Genomic DNA, 22713 nt, shown 5'->3' on the forward strand with positions numbered 1-22713 from the left:
TCCCATCTTTGGGTTTTCTATCCTGCTTTCTTATTTTTTTCCATTTCATACTTCCGTTGAATTGATGGAGATTTCTTCTTCATATTTTTTCTCTAATGTTTTAGGGGTCGTGGCTGAGGCTGCTGGTTGCCCACCGCCCGACCCCCATACCTACTCTCTCTTCTGTCTTGTAAACGGCACCCTGATGTGGGGCACATTGATTCGTTCACCAACATTCTTGTTCCCTCTCCTTTCAGGCAAGTTGGAAGATTGTATTTTCCTTCTCCTTGAAGTTAGACACAGCTGCATGGCTGTTGAGCCAATAAAAAGGGAGCAGAAGTGAAATAAGACACTTCCAAGTGGAAAACTACAACGCTGGTGCTCTTCTCTCCAGCCCTTCCTTCCCCTACTTCGAGGAGCGCAATCACAGGAGCTCATATCCACATGGAGGTGGTGTAAGCATGGAGCAGCCTGGAAGGCTGAGCAAGCATCCAGAGGGACACCTCATGGAGAATTGCCAGGAGCCCCGCAGATTTGTGTGAGTGAGAAATACATTTCAGTTAAGCCATTGAGATTTGGAAGTTTGCATCACAGCAGAGTCTAGCCTCTTTGGTTACACCTGGCGGCAATGCATGTCCTTGTAGAAGGGAAGGTCTGGTAACAGTTCTAGCCGATGAAATACAAGTGGAGGGGGCTGGGTGAGTGAGCCTTCTGGGAAAGGTTTTTAAAAGAAATGAAGTCAGCTGGCGGAAGTGTTTCTCTTTTTGCGCTACATCTACTCTCCTGAAATGCAGACATGATGGCTGGAACTCTAGGAGTCATCCTAGAGTAAGAGGACTAGTCCCATCCTAGGAGTGCAGGGTGGAAACAGAGAAGATGGGACCTCTTGATATTATGCAGCTGCTGTACTTTGGCCTTCCCACTGCTGGGCTTTATTTATGGGAGAAGAAAACAAACTTTTGTTTTGTTTAAGCCACTGGTTTTCAGGTTTCTGTTCCTAAGAGCCCAATACAATTCCCAACTGTTATGGAAGTTATTTAAGTAATTTTCATTCTTCTATTATTTATACTAAAGTTTTTTTTTATGTTTTTATTGTGGAAATGTTCAAACACATCCAAAATGAAACAGAGTAGACATCATTCCAGCTTTAGCAATTATCAACTCATAGCCAAACATCTTTCATTGATATCTCCCACTTTCCCCTCCTGGGTTGGGTCTTGTGGGTGGTCCTGCCTGCTCTCCTGGAAACCATGTTGTCTTTAGCCTGCCCCCAAAAGATAATCTGTGTCCCCCACCCACAGACCTAAATCCACCTTCTATGATGCCCATGGTCCCTGCCTTGGCCTCAGGTGGTGAGGTCCCCACAGTCTGTGGCTTCTTGTCTCTGTCCTAGGCCTCTTTGGGACCACCAGTCCTTTTGGCATGTCTTACCTCTCCCATCTTGGAGGTCCAGGGACTCTTGGCTACTTCCCAGCCCCATAGGGAGTATACAGGGCTCAATGAGGGCAGCCCTCAGACCCACTACTTTGGTACCTTCCTTGGCTTTTTTGTTTGTTTTGTTTTGTTTTTTGGCAGCACCACACGGCTTGCAGGATCTCAGTTCCCTGACCAGGGATTGAACCCGGGCCATGGCAGTGAAAGCCCAGAATCCTAAACACTAGGCCACCAAGGAACTCCCCCTTCCTTGGCTTTTACTACCTTTTGCCTCTGAACCATGCAGTCTCCCCCAGATTCCCCTGTGCCTACTGGGGTGACCTGAGGGGAGGGGCTAAGGACAGGATCTGGCAGCAGGCTGCAGCAGTACCTAAACCCCCTCACACTCCTCTGTCTCAGGGCAGTGAATGGGCTTTTGTCTCTTCCTGTGTGTCTGGAACTTTCTCTACCTGCCCTGTGCCCTACCCCCTTTTGCTGTCAGAATCTGTGGTCACCCTCTTTAAGGTCACACTGTATCCTAAGTTCTTTGTTCTGAAGATATGAAAGCCCAGTTTGGGAGTGCCCAGAAAACATTTTCTTCTCAACTCAGTCCAGCCCTTCTACATAATAAGCGCTTATTTCCAGACTAGTAATTTATGATGGACCTGAACAAACTTGATTTTTAGAAACAAAGCTGAACAAAGACCTCTCTACACCAGCAACATCCACCCGGCAAAATGGGAGTGGGTGGGGTAGTGGTCAGAACCAGTGTCCTTCAGTAATGTGTGTGAATGTGTGTGAGTGATCAGCGGGATGTTGGTCAGCCCACTCAAGCTGCCAGACATGCATGGCAGTGGCTGTGGGCATCTCATTTAGGGTTTGGCATGTGGGAAAGAGAAAGAAGACAAGGCAGGATGGAGACCCTGGAGCGGTGGGATCAGAGCTGAGGTTGGTGATGCATGAGGTAAGGGGCTATAGAGCATGGGGTGGGCGTCTTGTGGCAAGGAGACTAGATGTAACCTGGGGACCTTTTCAGGGCTGAACGGGACCTGTAGGAGATGAGCCTTCACTTACTGAACTACCTTCTTAGGGACCCGGGAGGCTAGGCCCATCTGAGGGTCAGTTTATTTCTTTGTTGAACAGGCCTGGGTCACATATCTCTTGGGGCCACGATGTCACCTGGGGGAGGAACATGAATGGGGATACCAAGTCCCCCAGAGTGCTCTTAGGCTCATTCCTGACTCAAAGCTGCAAGCATGCTCCTCCCATCCCCACTTCAGTGTTTCAGTGTATTCTCAGGAAGAGTTCATTATGCAGCTCAGTTCTCAGTGATGGTGGGGAAGAGAAGAGAGGATCTATGAGATTCTGAGAGGTCTACCTCTAAGAAGTCCCACCTGTGGCCTCTTCCCTGCTGAGGAGAGGATGGCTCCACAAATCTAGGCAACTAGCCACAGACCTTGCTGCTAAAAGAGCTTCTCTCCTGACTCCTGTTCTATGCTTCATTCCTCTGCCTGGGGCTCTCTGATGCCCAACATCCATGGGGTTAGACCATCCCTGGCTTCTCAAGACCCCTGATCTTTGAAGGGACTCTTGCAGGTGGTGGTGAAGACTTTGGATGAAACTTGGCCTTCTTGGGCTGCCCCAGAGTGTCCATTATTCACACCTGTGTGGTGCCGTCTTCCTGGGATCCCCTCTACCTGGGACAAGAGGCCCAGCCTACTTTCCCCCTAACAGCCTCTCCCCATCTCAGGCCCCAGCTCTCAGGAGGGGCTGCATCTTCCTGCTTCCAAAGGTTTTTGACCCAAAGCAGCTCTGCCTCTAGATCCCCATTTTACTTTGCATTCTTAGCTCAGCAGAGAGCAGAAAGCCTTGATTACCTTGAGCCCACTGAGTGTTCAGCTTGGAATTCTGCACGACTGTCCCCAGGTGGGACCACACAGGCTGATTGGCAGGCATATAACTCAGGCTGGGAAGGACTTAACTCAGCGGTTTTCAAATTGTGGCTGCACTTTGAATTTCAGTGCCCAGGCCACTTCCCAGCCAATTAAAGCAGAATCTCTGGGTGGGCCCAGGCATCAGTATTTTTTTGTGTGTTTTAGGGGATTCCAATGCCCAATGTAGGTTGTGAATCAGAGAGTTAAAATCTTGTCAGCACAGGTTTTAAACATCTCTCACTGCAGGGGTGGGCGCCTAATGGGCTAGTCACCCAGAATTCCTGTCATGTTCAGTTTGCAGACCTAACCAGTTTCCTGCCACTCACTGCTGCCAGTATGGGAGGAGAGAGCTGTGTCCGAAGCTCCTAAAAGGGGTCCCTTGGAAGAGTGAGGAACCTAGCTGCATCATTGTCACCTGCAGCTACTGGAGGTGATGGATGTTGAACTGAACTCTGAATCCTCACATCTGTCACAGCGCTTCTAGGGATACCCTGCCCTGAATCCCAAACACACACACACACACACATACAATGGGCCCTGTGGTGAGGGAAAACCTTACCCAGCTGGAAGGCCCATGAAGACCTCTGACTTCTGTACACCTCCCCAGCTGGTCCTCCCATCCCTTGCAAGGCCACCCATCGCAAAATTCTGGGGAGGGCCGTGGACCTCAGACTTCTGGGATGCAGGTTCAGACAAACATCATATCTGACACAGGGTGAGAGTGAGGGATCTTGGGCATGGATGACAAAGCAGAGACTGAGATATCATGTTCAGAGATGGTTGAGACATAAATGCCAAGAGATAATGAGAGACTCAGCAAAGCAGAGATCCATCAGTACCCACTCGAGGCAGGCCCAGCAGAGGGTGTGGTAGTTTGTGGGAGGGTTGGGGAAGAGAGGGAATCTTGAGGGGAGGCTGGCACAGCTGCTTCTGAAGATGTGGTAGGATTTAGAGGCTGCGTCCCCAAGCTAATGACCTCCAATGGCAGAGGGACAGCCATCCCCCCTGCCCACCCCTAATCCTCCTCTGCTTGTTTACCCACTCCATTCCCCAGGCTCTCTTTCCCCTCCCCAACCCCATGCTTGGTTCTCCCAGGGAGTGGCCAGCACAGGGGAGGGAAGCCTTGTCTCTCAGCCCCTGGCGAGGGAGACAGCAGGCACAGCTGCAGCATCTCAGCTTCTGCGCTGGCCTTCCCCAGGGGCTGGCTTTGGCTGGCCATCCCCCATTGAGGCACAGTGCCTGTCCTGCTGTTGCTCAGCTGGGGTACCCTGTCCTCCTGGCTCCCTGCTAAGCTCTGTGCTGGCCCTGAGGGCCCTGCCAATCATAGACCTGTGGAATCCTGGCCTTCCCAGCTGGCTCTGACTGCAGCCAGTCCTACCCTGAACGGAGATGGCTAGGCAGGGGCTGCAGAAAAATAAAGCCCAATGCCTACCCCAACTTGTGGAGGGAGCTCTGATCAGGCTGGCTGAGGTGTCAGAGACTGACCTGGGCCCTGAGGTTTCTTTTGGGTGCAGGATTGGTCAGGTTTGCATTAGGAACAAGGGCCTAGTGTGAGTTGCCCTGGCATGGGCTTTAAGACGATGCCAGGAAATCTTTTTTTTTGGGTGAAAGGCAGGAAGATAAGGGGCTGATCCCTCATCTATGGGTCTGATTTCCAAAGGGCAAGACCATGGTCAGTAAATGTCTTTATTGGAAGAGAGATCCAGTCTCCTTGGCTCTGCCAGCACCCTAGGTCATGAGGATTTCAATGTCGAGCTCCAGCCGGCTGGCTCTGACCTCATAGCGGCCCTGGATCAGGCCTCGGGTTTGGCTGGCATGCCAGCGCCAGTGAGACTGGATGATGCAGGCCGCTTGGTGTGCCTGGAGAAACCGTCTGCGGGCTTGCCACATTCGAACCTGTGCCTGCACCTTCACCACTGCCCACTCCTGGCAGGTGTAGAGCCTTAGTGCCAGGCGCCGTCTTTGCTCCAGCATCTTAGCCTGCATCGACCTCCACCAGCACTGGATGACCCAGGCCCTGAGTGCTGCATGCAGTAACGTCCAGCGTACCATGTTGCCACGCCACCATGACTGAATCTTTATGGCTGCCTTCTCTAACTGATCGGGGGAAGGAAGAACATGGAGATGCTCAGTGGGGTACCCTCCCACTCCTAGACCCACCTCTGGTGCTGGGAGGAAAGGGGGCCTGGCCCAGGTAGCTCTGGCCTCTCATTTCTGGGCCCCATCCATCTTATTTCCAAACCCCTACTCACCTTTAGACACTGCTCATTATCCGCTGGGCAGATCCCTTCTATATGGGCCTCACTCACATTTTGTGTGTCCATGGCCCTGGTCTTTAGGGTCCACTCATCTATCAGTTAGGCCACCCTAGTCTTTAGCCCCGCCCTCAACTGTTAGGCACCCCCATCACTAGACTCCGCCCACCTGCACACAAGGCTCCCCTCATCAGTTCCTGTCCATCCACATTTTGCCCACATCTCTTTCTCCTCTTCTTTTGTTTGTATCTCCTTAGGGATTGACCAGTCACCTTATTTATTGATTCCCATCATTTTGGGGGGCCTGCCGTTATCTCTTGCTTTCAGTTTATTTCTCAGACTTAACCGGTGTCTTAAGTCTTGCTCTTTCTACACCTTCCAGTCACTTATGTCTGTTCGTGCTGGTGGCAGTGAAGAGAGATTCATGCGGCTTTCCTTCAAGTAAGGGATTTTACTTAGGGCTACTCATCACCAGTGTGGATTTATGGAAACTTAAGTGTCAGAGCCTTTGGGAGGGATCCAAGCAGTGTGTTCATGGGCTAGTATGTTTTTTGTTAAATTTGTGAAAGCAAGATACTTTAGCTGCAATTGGAGGGGGCCTCTGTCTCCACCTCTCTGACCCCTTCTGTCACCCTTTTCTTGTCGGGTGCCATGGAATGGCTGCAGTTTCTTTTGGAATGTGACTAAGGGGAAGCTGAGTTGGAATATACTTAGTTTGGGTTAATGTGATAGATTTATGTGGTTCACAGTCACCCCTGGGAATAGGTAAATTCTTGCTAGCGATTCTGCTAGCAATGGCTTCCAGGAGTTCTCCTTCCAGTTACGTCATCCATTCACCTGTATCATGGTATGAGGATACTGGGACAGAAGTGCTGCTATGGTGATATGGAGACTCCCTACTGCGCCCGGCAGCAGAAGTATATGTACAGGGGAGGAAAAGCAAGATTTGAAAAGTATGGAGACAAAAACCAGTCTGTAGAAAATTCTTCCTTTTATCAGGCATGTTAAACCGTAAGAGGTAGATTCTGTTCTCATTGATGCCTGATTAAAATTGAAGTTTTGTCTTGTCAGGAATATATTTGATAATGCAGTGACACAGTTATAAACATTCTAAGCTTTTTTTTCTTTTTTTGGTATACATTTTCTGAAGTAGAATTTATCAGAATTCCAGCGATTATAGGGAACCAACCAGAACCGCTGTGAATGGTGCATATGTTGGCACAAGAAATCACATTTTATATATCTCGAATGTCAATAATAAACAAGTTTCTATAGAAAATCATATTGTAAAATCATCATACGAAGAAGTAATCAAAGGTTATGCAGCAAAAAATGTAGGAAAAATATTATAGAGGTAGGACACTTAAGTAATATATACATTGTTACGTTTGTGATATTTGCCAACTTTTTAAAATGTGTAATTTGATGTGATTTCTTTACTTGTCCTAAATATTCACTTGCCTAATTTTAAGTCTGTAATTTTGTATTCTTTTTCTTAAAGTAGGCCTTCCAAATTATATAAGCTTCAGTTCCCACAAAACCTGGGTCTGCCCTGCTGTGCTGTAAGAATGCAACTGTGTGGCAAGGGCCCATGGGAGCTCACAGAGAGCTGTGTTTCTAGGATTCAGAGTTAGGACTGGAACTGCAGACGCAGGTGATGCAGAGATGCTGTGAGTCCTTTGGGATTTGGGAGGCCATTCTGGCTCTGCCTTTAGCATGTATGGTATTGCTCATTTTTCTGCATGAGGATTTGCTGGGTGCCCACTGCTCGTGGGGCCACGTGCTGTGGCTCCTGTTTATGTGTATTCGAGCCCTCTCACCATGACTCATACTAGTTGCCATGGCACTGTCCATTGGCATGTCTTACAGGTTCTGGCCCTATTGTCAAGCAAGCAACCTCTTTGCATCACATTAAAAGTCCTCAAGAGTGGACCCTGTTGCTTCCTTTAACGTCTGCAATCTGGGTGAGCAGAGTGCTGGTATCAGCCATCTCAAAGGCCTCTATCACTGCACTGAACCTTTGCTCCTGTTGTCAGATGTCTACTTCCAGCCCAATCTGCTGGATTCCGAAGAAGGGATCACTTAGAAGGGGACTGTGGTTGTGGCCAGCACAATGAGGCTCAGTCCATCCAGGCTGGGTTGCCATGGTCAGAACACTAGATCCCACTGTTCCTTGTGGATCTCTCCCCTGCCCCACTCTGGCCTGGCTGTTTGTTGCCAGAATATCCTGGCTTTGTCTCCTTCTTAAAAGTCCCTGCACAAAAAAAAAAAAAAAAAAAAAAAAGTCCCTGAAAAAACCTGCCAGCCCCTTTTATGTGCACGCTTTTGTAGTTATTCACAAAGTGGCAGCATATGGGGCCAAAGGGGAAGATGCATTCCCTGAATCCTACTAAGCATTCACAGACGACACTCCTTGGTCTCTATTTCCTCACTGCTCCTCTCCAGCTTCTGCTTCTCTTTTTCTTGCTTAATTTTTTCCCCTGATTATAAATATAGTATGTCTCTTTCTAAAATTTCAAAAAATGCAGAGACATATAAGGTGGAAAGGGAATTTCCCTTGAAATTTACCCCCAGAGCTATTCTTTCAGACCTTATGCCATGCACAGACTTAAATTTTTTATTAAAAATTATTTATTTTTTTATTAAAGTATAGTTGATTTACAATGTTGTGTTAGTTTTTGGTGTGTAGCAAATCGATTCAGTTTTATCCATATATATATTCTTTCTAGATTCTTTTCCATTATAGTTTATATAATTTATTTTTAATTCATACATTTCAAAATAAATTTTGCTTGGCAATCAGTGTTTTCTGCCTTACATTATTACCGCTCCCAGCTTGGAGGGTATCCTGGACAATTAGCTGTGCATTTATGGACACAGAACATCTATGTACCTAAAGAAATAGAAAACTGTGTATATTTCTGTGTATCTTTTTATTTTTTTATTTTTTTTATTATTTTTTTAAAAGTAAAGTGTCAATTTCTTTATTTATTTATATTTATTTTTGGCTGTGTTGGGTCTTCGTTTCTGTGCGAGGGCCTTCTCTAGTTGCGGCAAGCGGGGGCCACTCTTCATCGCGGTGCGTGGGCCTCTCACTGTCGCGGCCTGTCCTGTTGCGGAGCACAAGCTACAGACGCGCAGGCTCAGTAGTTGTGGCTCACGGGCCTAGTTGCTCCGCGGCATGTGGGATCTCCCCAGACCAGGGCTCGAACCCGTGTCCCCTGCATTGGCAGGCAGATTCTCAACCGCTGCGCCACCAGGGAAGCCCCTGTGTATCTTTTTAAATTAATTGAGGTAAAAATCATATAATGTAAAATTAACCATTTTAACTATTTTAAAGTGTACAATTCAGTTGCTTTTAGTGCATTCACAATGTTGTACTACCATCACTACTATCTAAGTCCAGTTTCTAATTTCATCTAATTTTAATTCTAATTTCATCATCCCCAAAAGAAACCCTGTACCCATTAAGTAGTCACTTGCCATTTTCTTTCCCTTGCCCCACACCCTTGCAGCCACTAGTCTGCTTTTAGTCTCTATGGATTTGCCTATCCTGGACATTTTGTATAAATAGAATCATATATTATATGGCCTTTTGTGTCTGGCTTCTTTCACTTAGCATGTTTTCAAGGTTCATCCATGTTGTAGAATGTATCAGTAACTTCATTCTTTTTTATGGCTAAATAATATTCCATTGTATAGATACATTTTGTTTATATATTTGTAAATTGACAGATATTTGAATTGTTTTCACTCTTTGGTGATTGTGAATCATACTGTTGTGAGCATTTGTGTACAGGTATTTGTTTGAACACCTGTTTTCAATTCTTTTAGGTATATACCTAGGAGTGGAATTGCTGGGTCACCTGGTAATTCTCTGTTTAACTTTTGAGGAACCACCAAACTGTTTTCCACAGCAGCTATACCATTTTACATTCCTACCAATCTCTACATCTCCACTTGTTGTTTTCCATTTATTTTTTATTATAGCCATGCTAGTGTGAAGTGGTGTTTCATTGTGGTTCTGATTTGCATTTCTCTAAGACTAATGATGTTGAGCATCTTTTCATGTGCTTCTTGGGTATTTATATATGTTTCTTTGGAGAAATGTCTATTCAAACCATTTTCCACTTTTTAATTGGCTTACTTGTCTTTTTTGTTGTTGAATTGTGAGTCTTTTATATATTCTGGACACTATATCCTTACCAGATATATGATTTGAAAATATTTTCTCCCATCCTTCTGGTTGTCTTTTCACTTTCTTTGTAATGTTCTTTGATGCACAAAAGTTTTAAATTTTGATGAAGTCCAATTTATCTATTTTTCTTTTGTTGCTTGTGCTTTGGTGTCATAGCTAAGAATCCATTGCCAAATCCAAGGTTATAAGAGTTTTTTAGTTTTATCTCTTACACTTAGGACTTCAGTCGATTATGCATTAATATTTGTAAATGTTGTGAGGTTAAGAGTTCACCTTCATTCTTTTGCATGGGCTTTTCCAGTTGTCCCAGCACCATTTGTTGAAGAGATTATTCTTTCCCTTGTCTTGGTACCCTTGTTGAAATCAATTGAACATAGATCTGTAGGTTTACTTCTGGTCTCTCAATTCTAATCCATTGATTTATATATCTATCCTCCAACTTTATCTTTTTCAAGACTGTTTTATTCTGGGACCCTTGCAATTCCATATGAACATCAAGATTAGCTTGTCCATTTCTGAAAAAAATAGGGGAGGCAGTGGGAATTTTAATAGGGTTGCATTGAATCTGTAGGTCAACTGGGGGAGTATTAAGTCTTCTGACACATGAACATAAAATATCTTTCCATATATTTAGGTCTCCTTTAATTTATTTCAACAGTGTTTTATAGTTTTAAGTGTCCAAGTCTTACACCTGCTTGGTTAATTTTTTCCCTAAGTAATTCTTTTTGATGCTATTATAGAATTGTTTTCTTAATTTCATTTTTAAAATCTCCATTGCTATTGTATAGAATTACAAATGATTTTTTAAAAATATTTATTTATTTATTTTGGCTGCACCGGGTCTTAGTTGCGGCATGCGAGATCTTTGTTGTGGCACATGGGATCTTTTAGTTGCAGCATGCAGACTTCTTAGTTGCGGCATGTATGCGGGATCTAGTTCCCCGACCAGGGATTGAACCTGGGCCACATGCATTGGGAGCGTGGAGTCTTAGCCACTGGACCACCAGGGAAGTGCCTAATTTTTTTTTTAATGAAGAATTTTATTGAATGTTTTTCTTTTTGCAACTGTAGAGAGGATTACATGGTTTTCCTCTTATATCTGTTAATATTGTAAATTACATCAATAGATTTTTTTTACTGTGGAAATTTCCTCACAGTGGTGGGCCTTGGCCATATTTAAGACTACCTGGCACCTGAGCCCCTTCCCTGTGTTTGGGAACTACCCTGCTTATCTCTCTTGGTGGGAAACAGCTTGCTTCTAATTATAGAGCTGTAAATGCCAATTTCTTGCTTTCCCAGCTTCCCTGGCTGCTGGGCAGACATGTGACAGGTTTGGCCAGTCAAATGTACCCACTAGGGATTTTCAACTTGCGGCTTGGGATCCAGAAAACCAAGAGAGCGTCTTTTGTGCCCATGGTGGAATCTTCATCAGGCTGGTTCTAGGGTGAGGCGTTTTCTGTGGTTCTGGATATGTAGCTTTTCTTTGCTCTGTCTGTTTCTGAGCCTACTGTTCAGGCTTCCTGAAAATCTGGTGAGCTGATAAGTATTGTTTCAGTACCTTTATTTTCTGCTTAAATGAATATGAATCAGCTTGTGTTGTTTGTAGTTAAGGACAGTGATCGGGCTGCCTTGGTGGTGCAGTGGCTAAGAGTCCACCTGCCAATGCAGGGGGACACGGATCCGAGCCCTGGTCTGGGAGGATCCCACATTCCTCAGAGCAACTAAGCCCGTGTGCCACAACTGCTGAGCCTGCCCTCTGGAGCCCGCAAGCCATAACTACTGAAGTCCTCGTGCCTAGAGCCTGTGCTCCGCAACAAGAGAAGCCACCGCAATCAGAAGCCCACGCACTGTGGCAAAGAGTGGCCCCTGCTGGTGGCAACTAGAGAGGGCTTGCGCGCAGCAGCAAAGACCCAATGCAGCCAAAAATAAATAAATAAAATAAATAAATTTTTAAAAAAAGAACAATGATCAATACACTTGCATTCATGAGATAAATTCTACTCATTTAAGTATTATTTGAAATCATCACTGGATTCAGTTTTTTAATATTTGCCATGTGGGTTCACCAGTCAGATTGGCCTATAGTTTTCTCATCCTGTGCTGACCTAATCTGATTTTGATGTCAAGTGGATGCTAACTTTTGGGAGTATTTCTGTAGAAAAAAATTCCCAGAGTAGAATTGCTGGATCAAGGGGTCTGTGCATTTTTTGTTTTGATGGATTTTGTTAAATTGTTACTCAAAGAGAGGTTTTGCCAGTTTACATTCTAACCAACAACATATAATAGTTTCTCTTCACCCTTACCAACCTGGAGGACCTGTTATCACCAATCAACTTTTTATTTCTTTTTTATGTGTGAGTTGAGCATCTTTGCATATGTTCAGAATCTGCCCCCCCCCACCCCCCGCCGCCCCACTGTTTCTTTTTCTATGAACTGTCTGTTCATGTCCTTTGCCGGGTGATTGGTTTTTCTTCTTATTTGGGCGAAGTCCTGGTTTAACCTTTTGTCCTGCAGTGATATGCTGGTCTGGAATTTAAGCTCACTTCCCTCTGATGTTGATTTTAATGGCTGCTGAAACTGGAAAAGACCATCACAAAGCCCTGACGCTTGGAGGGAAGTTGGCATTCTTGTTTCTGCCTCCTAATTCAATACACTTTCCAGTTGTATCCAGCAATTATGCAAAGGTTTTATTGGCTTTAAAATGTCTATATTTCCTAATGACAAACAGCTATTCTACAAACAAATCAGAAGGTGTTGCATTTTAATATTTTTAACAAGTAGATCCAAAACCAATACAATTTGGTGGGGGGAGGGGAGGATAAGTAAGTGACAAGTAGGTGAGGAAATTATATTTCCAAAGTTTTAAGTGTTAAACTATAAGAATTTTTATGAGTGAACTACTTTCCTTTTTGCAACCAAATCACATGAAGAAGAAAACGTTTCAAAACAGGTATTTTAAAAGCATTTTCCAAGGCGTTGTATTTTGGCTGATGAGGAGCTCCCTCTAGAGGGAGGAAAAATATCAGCACCAGAGTTTCTTTTGGTTCCACTAAAATACTTTTATAACTAATAAATGAATTCAGCAAGGTAGCAGGATACAAAATTGAAGACAAAAATCAGTTGCTAACAATGAACAATCCTAAAAGAAAATTATCCCCCCAAATGTATTTACAATAGCATCAAAAACAATAAAATACTTAGGAACAAACTTAACCAAGAAAGTGAAAGACTTGTACAATGAAAACTACAAAACACTGCTGAAAATAATTAAAGAAAACATAAAAATATAGAAATATATCCCATGTTAATGGATTGAAAGACAACATTGTAAAGATGTCAGTACTACCCAAAATAATCTATAGATTCAGTGCAGTCCCTATCAAAATTCTGATGACGTTTTTTTTTTTTTCCTGATGACGTTTTTTGCGGAAATAGAAATTTCCTAAAATTCATATGGAATCTCTAGAAACTCTGAATAGCCAAAACAATCTTGAAAAAGAAGAATAAAGCTGAAGGACTCACACTTCATAATTTCAAAACTTACTGCAACGTTACAGTAATCAAAACTGTGTGGTACTGGCATAAAGACAGACATAGAGACCAATGGAATAGAAAAGAGAGCCCAGACATGGGCTGTGTTCAAGTTATTTTTTACAAGGATGCCAAAACCATTCAGTGGGGTAAAGGACAGTGTTTTCAACAATTGGTATGGGGAAAACTGGATATCTACATGCATAAGTATGAAATTGGACCCATATCCAACACCATATAAAAAATAAATTCAAAGTGGTTCAAAGACCTAAAACTCTTAGAGGAAAACATAGGGCAAAAATTGTACAGCATTGGATTTCACAGTGATTTCTTGGATATGACATCGAAGGCACAGGCAACAAAAGAAAAAATAGACAAATTGGACTACATGAAATTAAAAAATTTTTATGCATCAGAAGACACTGTTGAGGGCTTCCCTGGTGGTGCAGTGGTTGGGAATCCGTCTGCCAATGCAGGGAACACGAGTTTGAACCCTGGTCCGGGAAGATCCCACATGCCGTGGAGCAGCTGGGTCCGTGTGCCACAACTACTGAGCCTGCACTCTAGAGCCCGTGAGTCACAACTACTGAAGCCCGCGCACCTAGAGCTCGTGCTCCGCAACAGGAGAAGCCACCGCAATGAGAAGCCCACGCACCACAACAAAGAGTAGCCCCCGCTCGCCACAACTGGAGAGAGCCCGCGCACAGCAACGAAGACCCGACACAGCCAAAAATTAATTAATTAATTAATTAAATAACAACAACAAAAAAAGACACTGTTGACAGGGCAGAAAGGCAATCCACAGAATGGGACAAAATATTTGAAATAATATATCTGATAAGAAATTAATATCCAGAATACAGAGAAACTTCTAAATCTTGACGACGACAACAACAACAAAACAATTAAAAAATGAGCAAAGGACTTGAATAGACATTTGTCCAAAGAAGATATACAAATGGCCAATAAGTACATATAAAAATGCTCAGCATTACTGATCATTAGGGAAATGCAAATCAAAACTACAATGAGATACCACCTCACACCCATTAGGTTGGATACTATTTTTTTTTAAAAACCCAGATAATAACAAGTGTTGATGAGAATATGGAGAAATTGAAACCCTTGTACACTGTTGCTGGGAAAGTAAGATGGTATAGCTGCTGTGGAAAACAGCATGGTAGTTTCTCAAAAATTAAAGATAGAATTATTATATGGCAATTCCATTCCAGGTATATACTCAAAATAATTGAAAACAGAGTCTTGAAGAATATTTGTACACCTATGTTCATAGCAGCATTATTCACAATAGCTAAAACATCAAAGCACCCATGTGTCCATCGATGGAAAAATGGATAAGCAAAATGTGGTATATACATACAGTGGAATATTATCTAGCCTTAAAAAGGAAGGTAATTCTGATTTATGCCACAACATTGATGAAACTTCAGGACATTATGCTGAGTGAAATAAGTCAGTCACAAAACAACAAATACTAAATGACTCCACTTATAGAAAGTACTTAGAGTAGTTAAAATCATAGAGGCAGAAAGTAGAATTGTGGTTGCCTGGAGCTGGAGGTGGAGGAATGGGTGGTTATTGTTTAATGGCACAGAGTTTCAATTTTACAGGAAGAAAAGAGTTATGGAGATGAATGATGGTGACAGTTGTACAACGTTATGAACATATTTAATAGCACTGAACTGTACACTTAAAAGTGGTTAAGATGGTAAATTTTATGTGTATCTTATGTCAATAAAAAAGTAAACGGTAACTAGAATTAAAGCTGAGAAAGTTGAAGAAACATTTTAGGGAAGCAGAAGATAGACGGATGTCCTATATAAATGAGAGAAACTAGATTGTTGAGGTCACAAGCATCCAGTGTTCTGGACACAGAATTCAAAAATTAAAAAGGTCAACTCAACATTGGCATCTTATTATTCACCTCCCTGGTTAGTGATAGAGGTGGTGCTAGGGATGGTGAAGAGGCAGTTGGAAAGTCAACAAGCTGAAATTTTGAGCAGAATTTTTTTTTTAAACTTTTGGGTTTATTTATTTTATTTATTTATTTATTTATGGCTGTGTTGGGTCTTCGTTTCTGCGCGAGGGCTTTCTCTAGTTGTGGCAAGCGGGGGCCACTCTTCATCGCGGTGCGTGGGCCTCTCATCGCGGCCTCTCTTGTTGCGGAGCACAGGCTCCAGACGCGCAGGCTCAGTAACTGTGGCTCACGGGCCCAGCTGCTCCGCGGCACGTGGGATCCTCCCAGACCAGGGCTCGAACCCGTGTCCCCTGCATTAGCAGGCAGACTCTCAACCACTGCGCCACCAGGGAAGCCCCTGAGCAGAATTTTTGACAGTTTCTTTGTGAGGAGGCACAGAATTTGGAGACCAGGACTGCCGAGAATGAGGGCATCCTGGTAAATCCCCGATGTTTAGTGTTGGAAGGCAAGAGGGCTTACAATACTAAGAGAAAAGTGAATTAGAAATAGACTAGCATTTCCAATGATGGAAGGTCAGTTTCACATCATCTCAATCTCTGAAATTAGATTAAGGCAACCCAGGATTTCTAATGCTCCAGTCACCTACCAGAGCAAATGTAAATCACCTCTGAAGAAAGAGAACTTCATCTCAGACTTCAACTTATTTTGAAGAATTTTCTTATACAGCATCCATCACTCAATAAAAAATAGCCAAACTCAAGACCAAAAAAAAAAAAAACAAAAACCCCACCTTGAAAACAAGAGAAATAGCTAACAACAGAAATAGACTCACAGAGACTTCCCTGGTGGTCCAGTGGCTAAGACTTCATGCTCCCAATGCAGTGGGCCTGGGTTTGATCCCTGGTCAGAGAACTAGATCCCACATGCTGCAACTAAAAGATCCCACATGCCACAACTGAAGATCCCAACTGCCACAACTAAAGATCCTGCATGCCTCAACTGAAGATCCCACGTGCAGCAACGAAGACCCAGCGTGCCACAACTAAGACCCGGTGCAGCCAAATTAAAAACAAACAAAAAAAAGACAGTGGAGACAGATAACGAAGGTACAGATACAAGTTTTAAAATAAATATTCTTAATATGTTAATGAAAATAAGAGACAAAATGAGAATTCAGCAGAAAACTGAAACTTATTTTAAAACTATCAAACAGAATTTTAGAACAGAAAAACACAACAACCAATTAGAAATTCAATGCATAAGTTTAACAGAAGATTGTACAAGGATGAAGAGATAATTACTTAACTGAAAAATCAAAAGAAAATATATACAGTGAAGCACAGAGGGACATAAAGATGGAAATACAAAAGAGAGGATTGGGAACACTGGGGATACAGTGGAAAGTCAAATATATAATTAGATTCCTATCCTAGTAGAAGAGGATAGAGAATGAGGTGAAAGCCACATATGAAGAGAGAACAGCTGAAAACTTTCCAAAAATGAGGAAAGATAGAAAACCACAGATTCAAGAAGCCCAATAGGAAAAAATAAAAAGAAAACCACACATAGGCACATAATTGGAAAACTGGTGAAAACCAAAGACAAAGGGAAAACTCTCAGAAAGACAACAAGATTACTTCAAAAGAGCAACAGTTAGACTAACAGCTGACTCCTTAGCAGAAGGAATGGAAGACAGTAAAATTATATTATTAAAGTATTGAAAGAAAATAAATAACTACTGACTTACCTGTTGAAACCATCTTTCAATAGTGAGGGAAATACAGAACTTTTTAGACAAAAACAGAAAATTGATCACCAGCAGACCAACACTAAAATAAATACTAAAGGGTATCCTATAGGCAGAAGGAAAATGAGCCTAGGTGGCAGGCAGAGATGCAACAGAAATGAAAATAGAGAATATTGGGGAAATCTAAATGAATGTGGACTGTGCAAAACAGTAATTATTTAACTTGCAAAGGGAGTTAACCAAAGTTAAAATGTTCTGAAGTCCTTGAATTGTCTGGTACTAAATTTATATTACACTTTGATAAGTTAAGGATATATATTGTATTCCCTAAGGTTGCTCTGTTCAATGTGGTAGCCAGTAACCACATGTGGCTGTTGATGCTTAGAAATGTGACTAGTCCTAATTGAGAAGTGCTATAAATGTAAAATATACATCAGATTTCAAATCCTTAGTGCAAAGAAAGAGAAAAAAATACCATTAATAAATACACAAAATGTCAGGCCACCCTGTGTGGATATCCTCCTCACTGTATTCAAATTCAGACTTGAATATACCACTAAGGATGCCCTCCTCATCCCACTAGTTATGATGCACATCACTGGCATGACTTTGGATCCCTGTGTGGACTCTTCCTACCCCTGCCTGGGTTCCATGCTGGGTAGACCTTTCATGCCAACACCTTCCTCATCCTCTTGGAATCCATGTCCTGCTCTGTGCCATGGGGATTCTCTTCCCCACTCCCCCCAGTACACCTATGTCGTACTGCCCAGCCTAATGACTTTCAGACTGAAATGTTCAGGAGAGAAAGTGAGGAAATAGAAAGGAAGAACAAGAAGAAACTAAGTTTACATTTTTAATTTTAAAAAAATAGAGACATACCATCTGTAGAGGAAATTCTTCATCACTGGCTAAAATCTGCTTCAACATTTTTACCCCAAACTTCAAGGAAACATGAACACAAAGAAAACTCAGAAAATGTCCATAAGAAAATGGATTAAAATATTTGAGCACAGGTTCAGATCTTCCTCTCCCACTGCAAATTCCTGGGAATAACAGAAAAGGAATACTTTTTTTTTTTGGCTGCTTTGGGTCTTTTGTTGCTGCGCCCGGGCTTTCTCTAGTTACAGCAAGTGGGGGCTACTCTTCAGTGCGATGCACGGGCTTCTCATCGCGGTGATTTCTCTTGTTGCAGAGCAAGAGAACGGGCTCTAGGCACACGGGCTCAGTAGTTGTGGCTCACGGGCTTAGTTGCTCCGCGGCATGTGGGATCTTCCCAGACCAGGGCTCAAATACGTGTCCCCTGCATTGGCAGGTGGATTCTTAACCACTGCGCCACCAGGGAAATCCAGGAATACATTTAAAAAAAATCTCTAATAGTACCTTAAAAAAATAGGAAGAGATCTTCAGTGGACAGAAATTATACGGACACTTTAAAGCAGGGGTCCCCGACCCCCAGGCCGCGGACCAGTAGCGGTCCACGGCCTGTTAGGAAATGGGCCACACAGCAGGAGGTCAGTAGTGGGTGAGTGAGCGAAGCTTCATCTGCTGCTCCCCATCGCTTGCGTTACCTCCTGAACCGTCCCTCCCCAACCCCTGGTCTGTGGAAAAATTATCTTCCATGAAACTGGTAGCTGGTGCCAAAAAGGTTAGGGACTGCTGCTTTAAAGGACAGAGGCAGATATGAAAAGACTGAAAGAAAATGAATCAAAGCTCTAAAAAAGGTCTCATACAAAAGTGCAGAGCCGTGCAGTCCCTTCAAGCTAGGAGGTAGGTCGTGCAGGGGGCAGCAGAGGCTGTGGGCTACCACAGGGACTAGTTAGAATATGTCTGTAGGAGGAGGAGCCAACTTTCCAGTTGAGTCATGCAGTTGGCAAGAGAGGGCCCGTCATGCAGTTGGCAAGAAAGGGCCTGTCTTCAGGGAGGAACTGTGACTGGCTTGGGAAGGAGAGGCAGGGCCTGCTACCATGTGACACTCTTGTACAGGAAGACTCCTGCCCAGGTGACCACCCACTGACACCTCACCCCAACAGTTTATCCCACACCGCCCATGTAATCTGTAGAGTCAGGGACTAAGCATTCATCGACAGGCTAAAGAGAATCTCAGAACAAAGATGAGTACGCAACCAGGAGTCATCAAGCTTTAGGGGAAACCAGCAGCATGAAAAAACCTCCCTAAACCCAACAGGCAGAAACACAATAGCTAAAGGGAAGATTTAAGAAGACAATTTAGGGCTTCCCTGGTGGCGCAGTGGTTGAGAATCTGCCTGCCAATGCAGGGGACACGGGTTCGAGCCCTGGTCTGGGAAGATCCCACATGCCGCGGAGCAGCTAGGCCCGTGAGCCACAATTACTGAGCCTGCGCGTCTGGAGCCTGTGCTCCGCAACAAGAGAGGCCGCGATAGTGAAAGGCCCACGCACCACGACGAAGAGTGGCCCCCACTTGCCGCAACAAGAGAAAGCCCTCGCACAGAAACAAAGACCCAACACAGCCATAAATAAATAAATAAATAATTTTTTTAAGAAAACAACCAAGAAATAATAAACCAAACAGAGCAACAGTCAGCTCTACCCACCACCAGAGCCTACCATCAAGCCTCTTACATAGCCTCAACCACCAGAGGGCAGAGAGCAGAAGCAAGAAAAACTACAATCCTGCAGCCTGTGGACCAAAAACCACAGTTACAGAAAGATAGACAAGATGAAAAGGCAGAGGGCTATATACCAGATGAAGGAACAAGAAAAAACCCCAGAAAAACAACTAAATGAAGTGGAGATAGGCAACCTTCCAGAGAAAGAATTCAGAATAATGATAGTGAAGATGATCCAGGACCTCGGAATAAGAATGGAGGCAAAGATTGAGAAGATGCAAGAAATGATTAACAAAGACCTAGAAGAATTAAAGAACAAACAAACAGAGATGACCAATACAATAACTGAAATGAAAACTACACTAGAAGGAATCAATAGCAGAATAACTGAGGCAGAAGAACGGATAAGTGACCTGGAAGACAGAATGGTGGAATTCACTTCTGCGGAACAGACTAAAGAAAAAAGAATGAAAAGAAATGAAGACAGCCTAAGAGACCTCTGGGACAACATTAAACGCAACAACATTCGCATTATAGGGGTCCCAGAAGGAGAAGAGAGAGAGAAAGGACCAGAGAAAATATTTGAAGAGATTATAGTCGAAAACTTCCCTAACATGGGAAAGGAGATAGCCACCCAAGTCCAGGAAGCGCAGAGAGTCCCATACAGAATAAACCCAAGGAGAAACACGCCGAGACACATAGTAATCAAAGTGGCAAAAATTAAAGACAAAGAAAAATTATTGAAAGCAGCAAGGGAAAAACGACAAATAACATACAAGGGGACTCCCATAAGGTTAACAGCTGATTTCTCAGCAGAAACTCTGCAAGCCAGAAGGGAGTGGCATGATATACTTAAAGTGATGAAAGGGAAGAACCTACAACCAAGATTACTCTACCCGGCAAGGATCTCATTTAGATTTGATGGAGAAATCAAAAGCTTTACAGACAAGCAAAAGCTAAGAGAATTCAGCACCACCAAACCAGCTCTACAACAAATGCTAAAGGAACTTCTCTAAGTGGGAAACGCAAGAGAAGAAAAGGACCTACAAAAACAAACCCAAAACAATTAAGAAAATGGTCATAGGAACATACATATCGATAATTACCTTAAACGTGAATGGATTAAACGCCCCAACCAAAAGACATAGACTGGCTGAATGGATACAAAAACAGGACCCATATATATGCTGTCTACAAGAGACCCACTTTAGACCTAGGGACACATACAGACTGAAAGTTAGGGGATGGAAAAAGATATTCCATGCAAATGGAAATCAAAAGAAAGCTGGAGTAGCTATACTCATATCAGATAAAATAGACTTTAAAATAAAGAATGTTACAAGAGACAAGGAAGGACACTACATAATGATCCAGGGATCAATCCAAGAAGAAGATAAAACAATTATAAATATATATGCACCCAACATAGGAGCACCTCAATACATAAGGCAACTGCTAACAGCTATAAAAGAGGAAATCGACAGTAACACAATAATAGTGGGGGACTTTAACACTTCACTTACACCAATGGACAGATCATCCAAAATGAAAATAAATAAGGAAACAGGAGCTTTAAATGACACAATAGACCAGATAGATTTAATTGATATATATAGGACATTCCATCCAAAAACAGCAGATTACACGTTCTTCTCAAGTGCGCACGGAACATTCTCCAGGATAGATCACATCTTGGGTCACAAATCAAGCCTCAGTAAATTTAAGAAAATTGAAATCATACCAAGCATCTTTTCTGACCACAATGCTATGAGATTAGAAATGAATTACAGGGAAAAAAACGTAAAAAAGACAAACACATGGAGGCTAAACAATACATTACTAAATAACAAAAGATCACTGAAGAAATCAAAGAGGAAATAAAAAAATACCTAGAGACAAATGACAATGAAAACACGACGACCCAAAACCTATGGGATGCAGCAAAAGCGGTTCTAAGAGGGAAGTTTATAGCTATACAAGCCTACCTAAAGAAACAAGAAAAATCTCAAGTAAACAATCTAACCTTACACCTAAAGAAACTAGAGAAAGAAGAGCAAACAAAACCCAAAGTTAGCAGAAGGAAAGAAATCATAAAGATCAGAGCAGAAATAAATGAGATAGAAACAAAGAAAACAATAGCAAAGATCAATAAAACTAAAAGTTGGTTCTTTGAGAAGATAAACAAAATTGATAACCCATTAGCCAGACTCATCAAGAAAAAGAGGGAGAGGACTCAAATCAATAAAATCAGAAATGAAAAAGGAGAAGTTACAACAGACACTGCAGAAATACAAAACATCCTAAGAGAGTACTATAAGCAACTTTATGCCAATAAAATGGACAACCTGGAAGAAATGGACAAATTCTTAGAAAGGTATAACCTTCCAAGACTGAATCAGGAAGAAACAGAAAATATGAACAGACCAATCACAAGTAATGAAATTGAAACTGTGATTAAAAATCTTCCAACAAACAAAAGTCCAGGACCAGATGGCTTCACAGGTGAATTCTATCAAACATTTAGAGAAGAGCTAACACCCATCCTTCTCAAACTCTTCCAAAAAATTGCAGAGGAAGGAACACTCCCAAACTCATTCTATGAGGCCACCATCACCCTGATACCAAAACCAGACAAAGACACTACAAAAAAAGAAAATTACAGACCAATATCACTGATGAATATAGATGCAAAAATCCTCAACAAAATACTAGCAAACAGAATCCAACAACACATTAAAAGGATCATACACCACGATCAAGTGGGATTTATCCCAGGGATGCAAGGATTCTTCAATATACGCAAATCAATCAATGTGATACACCATATTAACAAACTGAAGAATAAAAACCATATGATCATCTCAATAGATGTAGAAAAAGCTTTTGACAAAATTCAACACCCATTTATGATAAAAACTCTCCAGAAAGTGGGCATAGAGGGAACCTACCTCAACATAATAAAGGCCATATATGACAAACCCACAGCAAACATCATTCTCAATGGTGAAAAACTGAAAGCATTTCCTCTAAGATCAGGAACGAGACAAGGTTGCCCACTCTCACCACTATTATTCAACATAGTTCTGGAAGTCCTAGCCACGGCAATCAGAGAAGAAAAAGAAATAAAAG

At 42.7% G+C, this 22713-nt stretch overlaps 2 protein-coding genes across 6 annotated transcripts in view; one reads left to right on the plus strand and one right to left on the minus strand.

Annotated features, from left to right (window-relative positions):
* The window catches only part of LOC309638472 (IQ domain-containing protein F2-like), a 144134-nt gene that overhangs the window by 25192 nt on the left and 96229 nt on the right, over positions 1–22713 (plus strand). Inside the window, exons 2-3 of one of the 5 annotated variants that reach the window (XR_014251130.1) lie at positions 237–517; positions 3621–3669. The exons of 3 other annotated variants lie outside the window; for them this stretch is intronic. The gene's annotated coding sequence lies outside the window, so the exon portion shown is untranslated. Of the gene's footprint in view, positions 1–236; positions 518–3620; positions 3670–22713 lie in introns of those variants that run through there. One more of the 5 variants, XM_082414554.1, reaches the window with a different exon arrangement.
* Positions 4508–5457, minus strand: IQCF6 (IQ motif containing F6). The gene has a single exon (XM_082414164.1). The coding sequence runs from the start codon at positions 5376–5378 to the stop codon at positions 5055–5057; it is 324 nt and encodes a 107-aa protein (XP_082270290.1). The 5' UTR covers positions 5379–5457; the 3' UTR covers positions 4508–5054.

This window comes from Balaenoptera physalus (assembly GCF_965194825.1).
Source record: "Balaenoptera physalus genome assembly, chromosome: 11".
Lineage (NCBI taxonomy): Eukaryota > Metazoa > Chordata > Mammalia > Artiodactyla > Balaenopteridae > Balaenoptera > Balaenoptera physalus.